Source organism: Mercurialis annua, linkage group LG7, assembly GCF_937616625.2.
Source record: "Mercurialis annua linkage group LG7, ddMerAnnu1.2, whole genome shotgun sequence".
In the NCBI taxonomy this organism is placed as follows: domain Eukaryota; kingdom Viridiplantae; phylum Streptophyta; class Magnoliopsida; order Malpighiales; family Euphorbiaceae; genus Mercurialis; species Mercurialis annua.
The window spans coordinates 32,717,700-32,732,524 of record NC_065576.1 but is presented as its reverse complement, the minus strand read 5'-3'; the positions used below and the strand labels follow the sequence as shown (position 1 = coordinate 32,732,524).

Genomic DNA, 14,825 nt, shown 5'->3' with positions numbered 1-14,825 from the left:
TTGACCCGACCGATGTTTACATGACTGACTTCGCAGGAGGCGAAACACCGGCCGAGGGGTACATCACCCTCCGTATCAAGGTAGGGCGAGTAGAAACCGAAGAAGGGTTTTTCGTGGTCAATGCCCGGAGCAACTACAACATCTTACTCGGCCGAGATTGGATACACTCCAACATGTGTATACCATCAACCATACATCAAATGCTCTTCATATGGCGAGACGACGGCGAGGCCGAAGTTGTGCAGGGCGACCCCAACCCCTTCGGGGAAGACCATAACGTGCTTGAAGCACGTTTATATGATGAGGAAGTGCGCAACATACAATCCCTTAGTTCGAAAGGAGAGACGAGCGTTCCTCGCTTACTTGTTAACTCAGATCGGCCGGTATCAGTGACCCTCGGGGGCAAAGGCCGATCCACCATCCTCAAAAATTCTCAATGATAGCACGACATAAAGAATTGAGGGAGAAGATTAGGCAGTTAGCCTCGCTGTATGATATTACATCGGCCGAATGCATCTATGAGGACCAAGATCAAGACCCAACAGGATCGCCGCGAGTTGGGGACATACGATTAGCGACCGGGAAGTTGGAAGATGATCCCGCCCAAGTACAAGACGACCTCCTCGAGGTGAATCTGGGGACAGATGATTCGCCTAAGCCTATATATATCAATGCAGGACTGGACGAGGGATCAGAGAACAACTGGTCGCTCTACTCATGGAGTTCCGCGACTGTTTTGCCTGGTCGTATGATGAGATACCGGGCCTTGATCCTGATATCGCCGAGCATAAGCTTCCGTTGAAAAGCGGGTTTTGGCCATTTCGGCAAACTCCCCGGCGAATGTCCAGGGAAGTGGATACCCTCATCCAGGACGAAATTAAGCGGCTGGAAGATGCTAAGTTTATTCGGGAAGCCCAGTACACCGAATGGCTCTCTAACATCGTACCAGTGATGAAGAAAAATGGAAAGCTCAGAGTATGCGTAGATTTTCGGAACCTCAACCTGGCCACACCTAAAGACGAATACCCGATGCCGGTAGCCGATATGCTAATAGACAGGGCAGCAGGACACACGATACTCAGTTTCCTCGACGCACACTCTGGGTATAACCAAGTCCCAATCAGCAAAGAGGACATCTCCAAAACAGCCTTTCGATGCCCCGGGCCGATCGGAGCGTACGAATGGGTCGTAATGCCCTTTGGCTTGAAAAACGCGGGGGCAACATATCAGAGGGCGATGAATAAGATGTTCAGAGGCCTTGACTGCCTTGAAGTTTACATCGACGACGTTGTAATCAAGTCAAACACCGGTGAAGTCCACCTGGCTGACCTTCGGAAAGGTTTCGAACGAATACGATGTAATGGGTTGAAGATGAATCCTCTAAAATGCGCATTCGGCGTTTCGGCTGGAAACTTCTTGGGTTTCTTGGTTCACTAGCGGGGGGTAGAAATAGACAAGAACAAAGCCAAGGCGATTATCAATGCTGAACCACCCAAAACCAAGAAGCAATTCCAGAGGCTCATCGGTCAGATCAATTTCCTTAGGAGATTTATAGCAAACACAGCGGGCCGACTTCGCAGTTGGAGTGTTTTGCTGAGAGGAAAAGACTGATGGGTGGATATGGACGGACGAGCAACAGAGGGTGTTCGACGATTTAAAAGGTTACTTGGCAAGACCTCCGTTTATGACCCCGCCAAAGCCGAATAAGCCATTGTTACTGTACCTATCGGCTGCACACGAATCCCTAGGATGTATGCTCGCCCAAGAGGACGATGGGGTCGAAAGAGCAGTCTATTACCTGAGCCGAGGACTGACAAACACAGAAATTCGCTATACTGATATAGAAAAAATGTGTATATGCCTGTACTTCACATGTTGCAAGCTGCGATACTATATGTTGCCGGTCGTAGTGTATGTATTGTCCCAGACCGATATCATTAAGTATATCTTATCAAAACCATACCTAAGGAATCAGATTGGGAAATGGGCGATTGCGATGTTCGAATTCACCTTAGTATATGTTTCCCAAAGGGCGGTAAAAGGACAAATATTGGCAGATTTCTTGGCCGATCACCCTGGTATTACCCTCAAGGAAGAAACAGTCACGTTCTGCGACATCGCCATATGGGAGATGTGGTTCGATGGGTCCAGGACAAGCCAGGGGGCAGGTGACGGAGTACACATCATCACGCCCTTGGGGGCATCCTACCAGTTGTCATTCAGACTCCAGTTCGAATGTACCAATAATCAGGCAGAATATGAAGCCCTCATATTCGGTTTCAAAATTTTAGCCGAGTTGGGGGCAAAGGCGATCAGCGTAAAAGGGGATTCGTTGCTAGTTATAAAACAAGTGACAGGAGAATTCAAGTGCGAGTCCGAACTACTGGTGAGATATTGCAACAAGGCGAAGCATCTGATCGAAGGTTTTTAAGATGTGAGGATAGAGTACACAAAGAGGGCCGATAATAATGTGGCGAATGACCTAGCTCAGCACGGTAACAGGTACAAGGTAAACCTCCAGTTCCATGCGATAGAAAGGGAGACGCCGAATCTTCATACTGGGGGCATCACTATCGACAAAAAGCAATTCTCCATCTACCAGCTGGATGTTACCCAAGATTGGAGGGCCGAGCTCCTGAAGTGGTTCGAAAAACCAGACCCCACGAATAGAAGGTTGAGAACTTTAGCCCTAAATTACGTGGTGTTAGCCGGCGAATTATATAAGAAGGGCTTTGAAGTAGGGGTGAGCAAAAACCGAACCAAACCATTAATCCGATCCAAACCAACCCGAAATTAATTTTGGTTTGGTTAAAATGGTTAAAATGGATTGGTTTGGTTTCAAATTATAAAAAAGTATGGTTTTTGGTTTTGGTTTGGTTTCAACTAGTGGTTAACCGAACCGACCGAAAAACCGAAGTTTACAATAATATTATTTTTATTAATATTTATATATGGATAAATAAATATAAAATTTATTTATTGAAATATTTATGTATAAATATAATATGTGTATATAGATACATATATGAAAATAAAATATATAAACTAATACACATATATAAGTAAAAATTATTACGTATAATTTTAATTTTTACGTAGAATTATATATAATATTTATCTAAATCTATATTAACCAAACCGAACCAAACCAAACCGAAACCGATGCTAAAGTTTGGTTAACCGAACCGAAATTTTACGTAAATATTTGGCGTGGTTTGGTTTTTATATTTTCCCTTAAAATATGGTTTGGTTTTGGAGTTTACTAAACCAAACCGAACCGAACCGAACCATGCGCACCCCTACTTTGAAGGGCTACTATTCAGATGCATCGGCCCAAAAGAGGCAATGCTTGCAATGGCCGAGGTACATGAAGGAATAGCGGGCGCTCACCAGGCGGGCCCCAGAATGAGGTGGCTTATCCATAAATACGGCTTTTATTGGCCGAAAATGGAACAGGACTGTATACGATACGCCAAAGGTTGCGAAGCCTGTCAGAAATTCGGCCCGATACAGCACGTCCCGGCCGAAGACCTGCACTCCATCATCAAGCCATGGCCATTCAGAGGATGGGCAGTCGACCTCATAGGGAAGATATATCCTGGCTCGTCAGACGGTCACACTTTTGTAATTATCGCCACTTGCTATTTTACCAAATGGGTTGAAGCTAAGCCATTGAAATCACCGACGCAAGAAGCTGTAATCAAGTTTTTTAAAGAGTACATTGTCCACCGACATGGGTTGCCCGAATCTATAACCACAGATCAAGGGACGATGTTTATGGGAGGCGATATAGTTTGGTGGGCTTCTCAGATGAAAATTAAAATGTTACATTCAACGCCATACTACGCCCAAGCCAACGGACAGGCCGAAGCCACGAACAAAGCCATCAAGCTTATAGTTCAAAAGATGATTGAAGAAAACCCGAGACAGTGGCATGTGCTCTTATCAGAAGCAGTTTGGGCGAATAGAACCAGCCAGAAGTCAGCCACCAGGACCTCGCCTTTCAGACTGGTGTATGGTTATGATGCGATGTTGCCAATGGAGCTGACAGTCACGTCTACTCGCCGTAGATACCAGAGCGAATTGTCCAAAGATGATTACTTTGATAAAATGGTGATAGATAATCTTGACCTTGACGAAGAACGTTTGACGGCATTAGATCACCTTGAAGCCCAGAAAAGAAGGGTCGAGAGGGCTTACAAAAAACGGGTAAAACGAAAGACATTTACGGTGGGCGACATAGTGTGGAAGGCAGTCCTGCCTATCGGCCATAAAGATACTCGGCTTGGCAAATGGAGCCCGAACTGGGAAGGTCCCTTTGTTGTGGTCAACAAGTTAACAGGCGGTGCTTACTTGTTGGCGAACATTGATGGGGAAGAACACGACAGGGCGATCAACGGTCAGTTCCTGAAAAAATACGTCCCTAGTTGTTGGGAGGGCGTAGACCGTCGGTTATTTGGAGCCAGCGAGGAATAGTTTTTAAACTTCAGCCGAGCATCCTGGAATGTTAAGATTCATGGAGTGCTCGGCGACATTATGTAAAACGCCGATCATTTGGTAGTACCATTTACGTTTCGGCGGTTTACATTAGTTGAGTTTTTTCAACAGGTCCTCCGTTTTTCTCAACATTTTGTAATTGTTTTTTAATAAATAACATTATTTCGTATCGGACCAACTACGGATCGATAATATGAGAATAATCAGACGTTAAAATGATGCAAGTTGTGAATAATGGTAAAACTTTCGGCTCTCTGGCCGAATAAACATTGAAATTGCCAAAATCAAACAAGATGCGGCTCCCAGGCCGATCAAAGAGTACTAAAATTCGGAACTATTACAAAAACACAAAATGTTAAAATTGTTCTGGACTTGAAAAAATTTAAAAATGGCGGAAACAAGCGCCTAATTCGCTGCGGACTTGGTTAAACTCAGTCATCGCCGTGTCATACTTCGGCTTCATCTTCGAAAGGTCCTTTTGAGCAGGTTCTGACGCTTCTTCACCTCTATCCCTTCCACCATCTCTTTGTCCATCGAAACCTCAAGATCGCCAATGCTCTTCTGTTCAGAACTCAACTCACGCTGCATAGAGGCATTCTTCTCTTCCAGCTCCTTGGCACGTGATCGGTGGTCTTGAAGGGTGGTGACAGCAGCTTTGACACTGGTCTTCAGAGAATCCAGCTTTTCCCTTGCCTCAAGCTCCTGCCGAACTAGCTTGTCATGCTCGGACTGGATCGAGACCGACTCATTATACATCCTCTGGAAAGCCTCCAGGGAAGCCGAGAGCCTCGCCACAGCGGAGCAAGCTTCTTTCATTAGAATTTCAGCAGGAGCCTCGGCCAGAATAGTCGTCGCCTTTCTCAACTTCTCGACCTCTTCAGGAGATTTAAAAAGCTGTATGCCTTCATTTTTCATGCGAGCCATCACATCGAGATAGTCTTCCCAGTTCGGGGCTTGAACGATCACCTCAGTCACCTGCTCGGCTTCAGGAACAGGAAGAGGGTCTTCGTTGTCACTATCCGAGTCCAGGAAAGCTGCTGCCTTGGCCGCCACATCAGTGATAGAAGGTGGAGAGACTGGAATCTGCCAGGTTCGCCCACAATAGAAAATTAGCTGCTAGGCGATATGTTCTGAAGTTCAAAATGCAAAGGACTTACCTTAGAGGTTGGAGATTGAGTTTTGTCGGCCCCAAGGTTGAGGAATTCGGAGGCCAGGGGCGACAGTAGAGCAGGTGTCTCCATTCTTCTAAAAATCTCCGAGACGTTGGGGGTCTGGGAGCTGGTCGCCTTTGAGCTTTGGTTAACCCCTTCGGCGCCTTGGGAATCGCCCGTATTCTGTTGATCGCCTTCAGTATGGGTATCTCCCTTTGATGAAGATTGGCAGCTTTGAGACGGTGTAGGGGATGGATTGAACATGGCCGGACCTTGCAGCTCGGTAGGCTTTTTCCCGGACTTCTTTGAAGGCTCGGTTCTCCCCTTCTTAGCCTTCGGCTCTTTGACAGAAGTCTTGGCAGATCTTTTCTTTTTGCCTTTCTTGGCCGCAGGGTTCTCTTCCTCGTCGTCATGCTCCCAGTTGTCCTCCTTTTCGAAATGAGGAATGCCGACTGAAGAAAAACCAAAGTTAGAATATAAACAAAATCAGTAAACTATAATGATGGATGATCGCCCATACCTGGGATTCTCTAGTAACTGATGCACACCAGTTCATTTATAGCTTCTTCATCAGGTGGACATCGGATGCCAGTATAAGTTACACCCAGATCAGTTAGATCTACCTTAGGTTTTTTAGACTTCTTTTTCTTAGGTTTTTTAATTGGGGCGATGTTGGTCATATTACACTTAGGGACGACTGGGGACTTATACTTAAACTTTGGCCGAACTTTTTCTAAGAAGAGTTGATAGGGTAGGTGTTTATATTTTTCCTCCCAAATTTTATCCCATTTTTTGTAGAAGTTTTGCCGAGCTATTCTCCTATGATTTTGCATTTTAAGATTCATGCCTGGGCGATCTAGAGGGTCAAATTTGAATTTATAAAAACGTTCAAAACGAGCAATTTCATAGTGATAGCCAATAATACCTGTGAAAGTTTGGCGTTTCGGAGCCTGCAAAAGAAATAAATCGGCATGAGTAGGTTTTCTGTTTAAAGGAGGTAAATCAAAATTATGAAGAGAAAGAATTTCTTTAGGCGATAGGTCGAAAGAGTTTTGGACGATGGAAGTCCACCAGTTGGTGAATTTCGGAGTACAGGAAGGGGTGATGATAGGGCGAGACAGTTCGGACAAGGGAGGAATGTAGGCTTTATTAAGGCGAATGATGTATTGGAGTTCGGAGTAGTTTTCTATAGAGGCTCGATGGGTCCCGCGATTATTGAAGGTGATCAATAAAGGACAGGGAAGGCCTTGGCAAAAGCCAAATTGACGAGACACAAAGTTCGGACAATACGGTTCGACCCCACTCCGATCATAATCAAGCCCAGCTATTAAGTTTCTGCATTTTAGGGCGATTCCCCCACCAAGTTTTAGTCTTGGATCGGCTTGCACTGCTTCTTCCAGGTCTTCTACATCCCATCCAGCGAGTAACCATGACGGTGGGTAAGTAAGTTGAAGAGCAGGGCACATCAATTCGGGCGACCTTATAGCATGGTTGTTGAAGACTTGTAAAACGTCAAGAACATGAGGAAGGCGAGTCCCGGCCGATATCAATTGGAAACCACATAATTCGGCTTTGATAGGTGGACCGACTTCAAATAGCTCGGGGAAGTATAGGGCGAGCCACAATTGGACGATCCAAAGAGGGCCTCCTGGGCACTTGAAGGTTCTTGGATCTTTCAGGGGTGCTATATCGCCCAGAGAGCGATATAGGTGTGTCAGGATGAATTCGCCCAAGTTACACCTTCGACCGTCGGCAAGAGCTGTCGCTAGGAGAAAACAGTCTTCGGTCACCCTGAAGGACGAGGTGCACAGTATGTACTTGGCGATGAAGAAGGCCAGGAAGGCGATATGTTCATTACGGTCGGGCTTGTAAGGTTCTTCGCCCATGAAAAGCTTCACAAAAGCACCATAACTTTTCTGCGCCTTAGATAGATTAAACTTTGGAGCATCGGCGCGAAGGTTGGGGTTGATTCGCTCGCCGTTAAGAGGAACATTAAGCATAAGAGCTAGGTCGAGTAAGGTAACAGTCATCGGCCCAGATTTGAAGCAGAAACAATTGACGGCGCTTGACCAGAATAGAGAGGCCCCCATAATGTAGTGTTTTGCTATCGGCCTGCTTGCCTTGCATAATTCGATTAGATCGTGGATACCGGTGTCGATCCAGGATTGACGGAAGTGTGGTGAAAGCCTTACTACCCATTGAGAGAACCCAGCATGTTCGATCGGCCAATTTCGGAATGTAGTGCCGACCCAGACTGACGATTGGTGGGGTAGAGAAAATCTGGGGGGGGCAGCATCATGAAAAGGGGAAGCTAGGTCGCACAAATGGCTCGGAGAGGTAACAATGGGACCGACGCATATTTGGCCATAACCCGCATCAGTAATTACCTTAAATTCTGTGTTCGGTGCATTGGTTCGGACTTCATCGATCTTTGCAGATATTTGTTCGGCGAGGTTGTTGGGAGCAGCCATGATTCCTGAAATAGATCGCTCAGGTCAGACAAATAAGCATAAATAGAAGATCGCTTAAGATAGGCGAGGAAATAAGGACGAACACTTACCAGGAGAGTTTTGCGAGAGACTTGGAGTTGCTGAGGAGAGAGAAAGCTTAGCAAAATACGAAGAGAGTAGGTGAAATGAGCAAATGAAATGGTATTTTTGTTTAAAAGAGGAAATCAAAGGAAGCCGAAAGGTCATGGGGTTAAGGCGTGGCATCGTGGAGAACAGCTGGTGATGACGTGGCTTGAAGGGGGTACCGAAAGGTTTATAGATGCGCACTCCTTTAATTTCTTTCGAATAATTTGGGCCTCAGCAGTGGGCTTGGAAGCGCTAAAGAGGGAGAACAAGCCCGAAAGATAAACGTTTCAAATTTGTTGGGGGCATTGTTTACACCGGTCCAAATAATTACTGGGTGAAGAATTTCATGTGGGCTTGCTAGGGAATCAGGCCCAAATAGAAGCCTTTTTATTATTGCTTTTTTCTATTTAGGAATTTGAAGCTCATTAGGAGTGATTGTCTTTTAGAGTCTGAGTCCTAGTTAAATTAGGAGTCTTGATTATGAGGAGTTATAAATAGCTCAGAGCATCATTATTCATGTATCAACAAATCAATCAATCAAAAACCAAGCCCAGTGCTTTTTATCTCGCAATCTCCGGATTGTTTTAATTTAGGAGTAGTTTTCGGTATTAATCTCGCCTTAGTCCATAGCTCCCAGATTATTACTTTTAGATCACGTGGTTAAGTGTTTTTAACCAAACAAGCCCTGCGAATATCTACCTAGGTTCGTTAAAGTATCAAACCTCAAACCGATCCCGATTATAAATTCAAAAATTCGAGTCCGGAATATTTCCAGGCGAACACATGTATGTATTTTAGACCAGACGAAAATCAAAAAATGATCTCAAAAATATGAAAAGTATTATACCGGTGGAATTGGTGCCCATAAACAAGTTAATCAATGAATAATCAGCAGAGATCACACTTACTAACCCATTTTATCATCATTCATAACTGTTATATCATGGCGGTACTGGGCAGAAGCGACGGCGGGCACCGGAATACGCTTATCATTTTTGTGTGATTTCAGATTCCCGAAAGTAAGTTATTTTGATCCTGAAACCTGTTTATTGTGGAACACTTAATCAACAAAAACAACCGCTGCGCTGCCACCATTAATAACCGTCGCCGTAAATACAAACCGCTGCCACTATTCAAAGTTCCGGCAAGAGATCCGATATTGATGCCACGTTATTCATATATAACCACTGCCACTACTCAGAGTTCCGGTGAGAGATCGGATACAAACACTGCCACTATTAATTGTATTTAATTAAAGTTGTTCTTCATTCAACAGTACTTTAAGAATTTTGATCCGTTACAAGAAACATACCTTACTGTCCGGAATTTTAGAAACCAAATTTGAAAAAAACAAAAGCAAAAATTGCGTTGTGACAAAGATTTGGATAAAAGATGAGAAACAAGTCTGATTCATGGCAACATTTTTGTTATTTCCAACAAAAATGTAAAAAATCATATTCATATTAATTTATTTGGGAATGTGTCCTCTATACGGTTTCAATATCATCAACATGTATTAAAGGTTTCTAACACTTAATCAACCAAAATTCATTTATTTTCGCTAATTTATGCACAAGAAAATACATTTCTGAAAATCTATAAAATTAATAAAAATGTTATTAAAACTTTGAATTGACATAAACAAATGAATTTTGCATATTAATATGAAAAGAAAGAGATGCTTGCCTTCATAAATATGATAGACCTAAAAGAAAGACGGAAGAAAACTTATCTGAACTTGTGGTTTACTCGATATAATTACAATTTGAAAATGATTAAATAGCAATTTGAAGAATAAACTAAATATTAAAGTTCTTTAAACTTTTAACCATTTGGAATTGGAGCGTGTGTTTTACGCAAGGGGTTTCAACTCGGTGGGTTTGATTTGGTTTTGTGTAACTTCTGGGTTGTTTTTATCAAATTCGCTCGAAAATGACTTTTTGACCTTTTGTGTCAAGTTGAGAGGGTGAATTGATCTTTTATTCAAGACTTAATCACCAAAAAATGCCAAACATATAGGTTTTGTGTCAATTATAGCCAAACTTTATATGTTCTATTTCTTTTTAGCCATTTTTGAATCGAACCGGTTTTTCTGACACCGTATCGTCTACGTCACCGCCAACTAAGCAATTGGCTGGCATGTCAGCTGAAATATTTAAATAAGGTTTCGCTATAACTGACACAAAAAAATAGATTTGGTATTTTTTGGGTGAATAAACCTAATTTTAAATTCAAGCCAATTTTTTAAATTTAATAATTAGTAAATTAATTATATCATTTATGAAATTTATATATATTTAAAAATTATTAATATTTCCTATTTAATACTAATTAAAATTAATTTTAATTTTTTTATTAAACCTAATTAAATCTAATAAATTTATATTATAATATATTTTAATGAATATGTAATTAAAAAAATGAATTAATGTATTACTTATAAATTAATGTTGAATTAAATTTGGTGAAAGGGTTTAATGTTCATGATGATTTTGAACTTAATTTATTATTTTTAATATTGTTGAGATTTTTTTATAACTGGGTTTAGGTAATAAATAAAATAGTTATGTGTAAATTAAGGTAAGTTTTTGGCTATTCCGAGTAAAATGACATATACGTTTATCTATATCTATATCTATATCTTCTATACTATATATAAAATTACGGATGGGGGGGGGGGGGCAGACAAATTTACTAAATAATCCTTTTCAGTTTATTACTAAATAAAGGTTTTATAGTCATTAACTAATTAGTTATTTATTTAATTATTATTGTAATTAAAGTCCTAATTAGAATAGGTAGTTAAATTATTTTCAATTTAATTTTTAATATGTAAAACATAACTAAATTGTCTCCAAATTAGTAGGAATACCTATCTTTTAGTTTGATTGAACTAAAAAATTAAAATATTGTATTTGGTCAATATATTATTATTTAAATTTCTATTTTATTATTTTTAAAGATATTATTAATAAAATTAAATTAATTATTTAATTATGGTTATTATAAAACCAAAAGAAGAATAAATTCAGTATGAAAAAAATTTTAATAACCGAATATATTATATTTACTTTTTCAAAAATTCTTAACTAATTTAATATTAATTATAAATAAAAAATTGATATAATTATAATAAATTTACTAATATGTTCATTGACGAGTTACGTTACGAGCCACGTGCATAGCACGTAATACGAAACTAGTGCTTATAAACATCATGATTACACCACAATGAGATTCACTTTTTAAAGAAAAAAATGAGAAAATAATTACACTCGTCCTTTAAATAAGCAGTCTATTCAGTGATTATTTTTATGTTTATGTGTGTATAGTTGAATTATAAACAGTATCGTATGTTTATTGTGTATATTACTCTCAGATTGTTCGTCAGATGACGAACAATTGAGTCTCAGACAACGGTGGTGTCAAAGAACTGACCACTGAAATTTAAAAAAATAAATTTTAAGATGAATATGATATTTTTTGTTTTTAATAGAATCTAAATTAATTATATATCATCAAATATGTAAAAACAAATTATTAGAATTATTTAAATTTAGTAAAAAAATAAATTAATTTTAATTAGCGTTAAATAAAAATATTATTTTTTAAATATATATGAATTTTATTTTATTATAATATAATTAATCATTTAATTATTTAATTTTAAAATTAGTTTTATTCACCAAAAAATACCAAACCTATATATGCATTTTGTGTCAGTTATAGCCAAATTTTATTTAAATATTTCATCTGTCATGCCAGCCAATTGCTTAGTTGGCGGTGACGTGGACGACACTGTGTCAGAAAAACCGGTTCGATTCACAATTGGCTAAAAAAGAAACAGAACATATAAGGTTTTGCTAAATCTGGTGATTTTTAAAGGTTTGTTTATATTGACATAAGACGTATAGGTTTGATATTTTTTGGTGATTAAGCCTTTATTCAATTATAAACATATTGGAAGAACTAATTAAACATAATAGTAGAATGCAGATGCAGGTGTGTTCCAGTTGACAAGCAAGGGTACTTTTTTTAGAAGCTTTTTTTTTGTAATCACCAAGATTATATTAAGCACAAATCAGCAAACTTATAAAGTCTTCAAAAGACTAACATTAAACAGAAAGGCTACAACACTGCCATTTCTGATATAAGCTTAAGAATCTAACATCATTACATCGATTTGAATACATCTTCATAAGCACCTCCTGTCTGATCCATCCATATATCACCTCAGCTGAGACATTTTCCTTCTTAAAGATTGTTCTGCTTCTAGCTTTCCAAATATTGTAGATTGAGCAAGAAAATACCATTCTTCTAACTCGAGCCACTCTGCTCTTCCCATTGGCTTTCTTAATGAACCAGGAGCATTCTCTCCTCCAACAATATACATCTCTATTTATCAAACAATTCTGAAGCACCTTCCCAAAAATATTCTGAGATACACTGCACTTAAAGAACAAATGCTCAACACTTTCTCTCCCTCTGTTGCATAATACACATACATCATTCTCTACACAGCCTCATTTCTTCAACTTTTCTTTAGTTCTTAACTTCTGATGCAGTGCTAACCATGTAATAAAACTGTCTCTATGAACATATCCTGGACTCCATAGAATTCTCCACCAAGTAACCTTACTGCTCCCTTTCCCGAAGTACTCCCAAGCATAGTTAATAGAGAAGTTACCTGATATGTTCAGTTGTCATCTAATACAATCATCTCTATTTTCATCCACATCATGATTCTCTTTTATTATACTCCAGGCTGTATCACATTGTTCATAAAAGGGATTAGGAAGCTGCCAACAACCTCTCCTCTAGAGATCCCTCACTCTAGCTTGTTTTGGAATGCATGTCTGAATCTTCAATGGAAATGCTTGGATATCTATCTTTGACATCTTTACCTCCCATCCAAGGATCAAAACAAAAGGACACATCACCTTTCCCCATAATGTAATAAAAACAGTCTTTCACTTCATCTCTAATCTTGATCAAACTTCTCCAACTCCAGCTTGCTGTTAAGAGATATGTATTATCTTAGTTGTTATAGCTGTTATATCTCTACAGCTGTTGTATTCAGTTATACTTATTATATTTGTAATTATCTTATACAACAAACTCTTGTATAAGTATCACGGATTATCAATAACACTACTCAAGCTTTTCATAAGCAATTACATGGTATCGGAGCCTTGCTAATTTCTCTTCTTTCAACATTTTTTTTCTCTATCAAATTTTCGGCAATATTTCTTCCATGTCTTCTGCACCCACCATCTCTCATAGCTTTGCTATAAAGCTAAAATCATCTAACTATTTGGCCTGGCGCACACAATTTCTTCCTCTTCTTAATTATCAAGGTCTTCTTGGCTTTGTTGATGGATCATCTCCATGTCACCAACGCAATTCTCACACTCACAACATGACCTTAAGACCAAACCCTACAAAAAAACGTTACACTTATCTTGTTACCTCTTATCCATCTCCTCAAAATCACATAAATTATTTAGAAACAGAACCTTTAACATTCAAGCAAGCTTCTCAATTTGGGGAATGGAAACAAGCAATGAATGATGAACTTCAAGCTCTCTCGACCAACAAAACCTGGAGTTTAGTACCAAAACCATTACATAAGAACATTATTGGCAATAAATGGGTCTTTCGTATCAAACGGAACTCGGATGGCACTATCTCTCGCTACAAGGCATGATTAGTTGCAAAGGGATTCACACAACAACCCGGTCTTGATTTTCATGAAACTTTTAGTCCTGTTATTAAGGCTACTACCATTCGTGTTATTATTTCTCTTGCAGTTACTTTCAGCTGGGCTATGAGACAATTGGATGTTTCCAATGCTTTTCTTCATGGGAGTATTGATGAGGAGGTGTACATGACACAACCTACTGGTTTTATTGACAAACAATATCCTCAACATGTGTGCAAACTCCATCGGTCCCTTTATGGCCTAAAACAAGCGCCACGTGCATGGTTTTTACGTTTAAGCAACTTTCTGTTTTCCTTGGATTTTGCAAATTCAAAGACTGATCATTCACTGTTTTATTATAATCGTGAGGGTATTATGACCTTTATTCTTGTATATGTTGATGACATAGTAGTTACAGGAAGCTCGGCTGCACACATGGAGTCTGTAATTTCCAGATTACAACAAGAATTTCCTGTTAAAGACTTGGGGCCTCTGAATTTCTTTCTTGGCATTGAGGTCACCACTCATGCATGCGGTACTTTGTTATCTCAAAAGAAGTATGTTGCTGATTTGCTTGACAAGACTAAAATGTCAGATTCAAAACCATTTGTTACACCTATGGCAACAAACCCACCTCTGTCAAAAACATTGGGTACGCCTCTTGTTAATGGTGAATCCTATCGGACGGTTCTTGGTGCGCTGCAGTATGTCACACTTACACGGCCGGACATAGCATTTTCTGTCAATAAACTCTGTCAATTTATGCATTGTCCGACTGATGTTCATTGGAAGGCGGTTAAACGTTTGTTGCGGTATCTCAAGTCTACCATTTCCTACGGTTTACGGTTTGAAAAAGGGTCTGTAATTCAATTACATTGCTTCTCTGACAGTGATTGGGGT

At 39.7% G+C, this 14,825-nt stretch overlaps 1 protein-coding gene across 1 annotated transcript; it reads left to right on the top strand.

Moving 5' to 3' along the window:
- The first annotated feature begins 1,684 nt into the window (after positions 1-1,684).
- On the top strand, positions 1,685-2,670 carry LOC126657046 (uncharacterized). Its single transcript, XM_050351668.2, has 2 exons — positions 1,685-2,386; positions 2,503-2,670. The coding sequence occupies exons 1-2, from the start codon at positions 1,685-1,687 to the stop codon at positions 2,668-2,670; spliced, it is 870 nt and encodes a 289-aa protein (XP_050207625.2).
- The last annotated feature ends 12,155 nt before the right edge of the window (positions 2,671-14,825 follow it).

Bases quoted from the DNA above. Each gene is read 5' to 3' on its own strand.
- LOC126657046 (XM_050351668.2), top strand. From the start codon at position 1,685: ATGACCCCGCCAAAGCCGAATAAGCCATTGTTACTGTACCTATCGGCT. The intron at 2,387-2,502 runs GTGAGATATTGC...GCACGGTAACAG, and splicing joins AGTGCGAGTCCGAACTACTG to GTACAAGGTAAACCTCCAGT.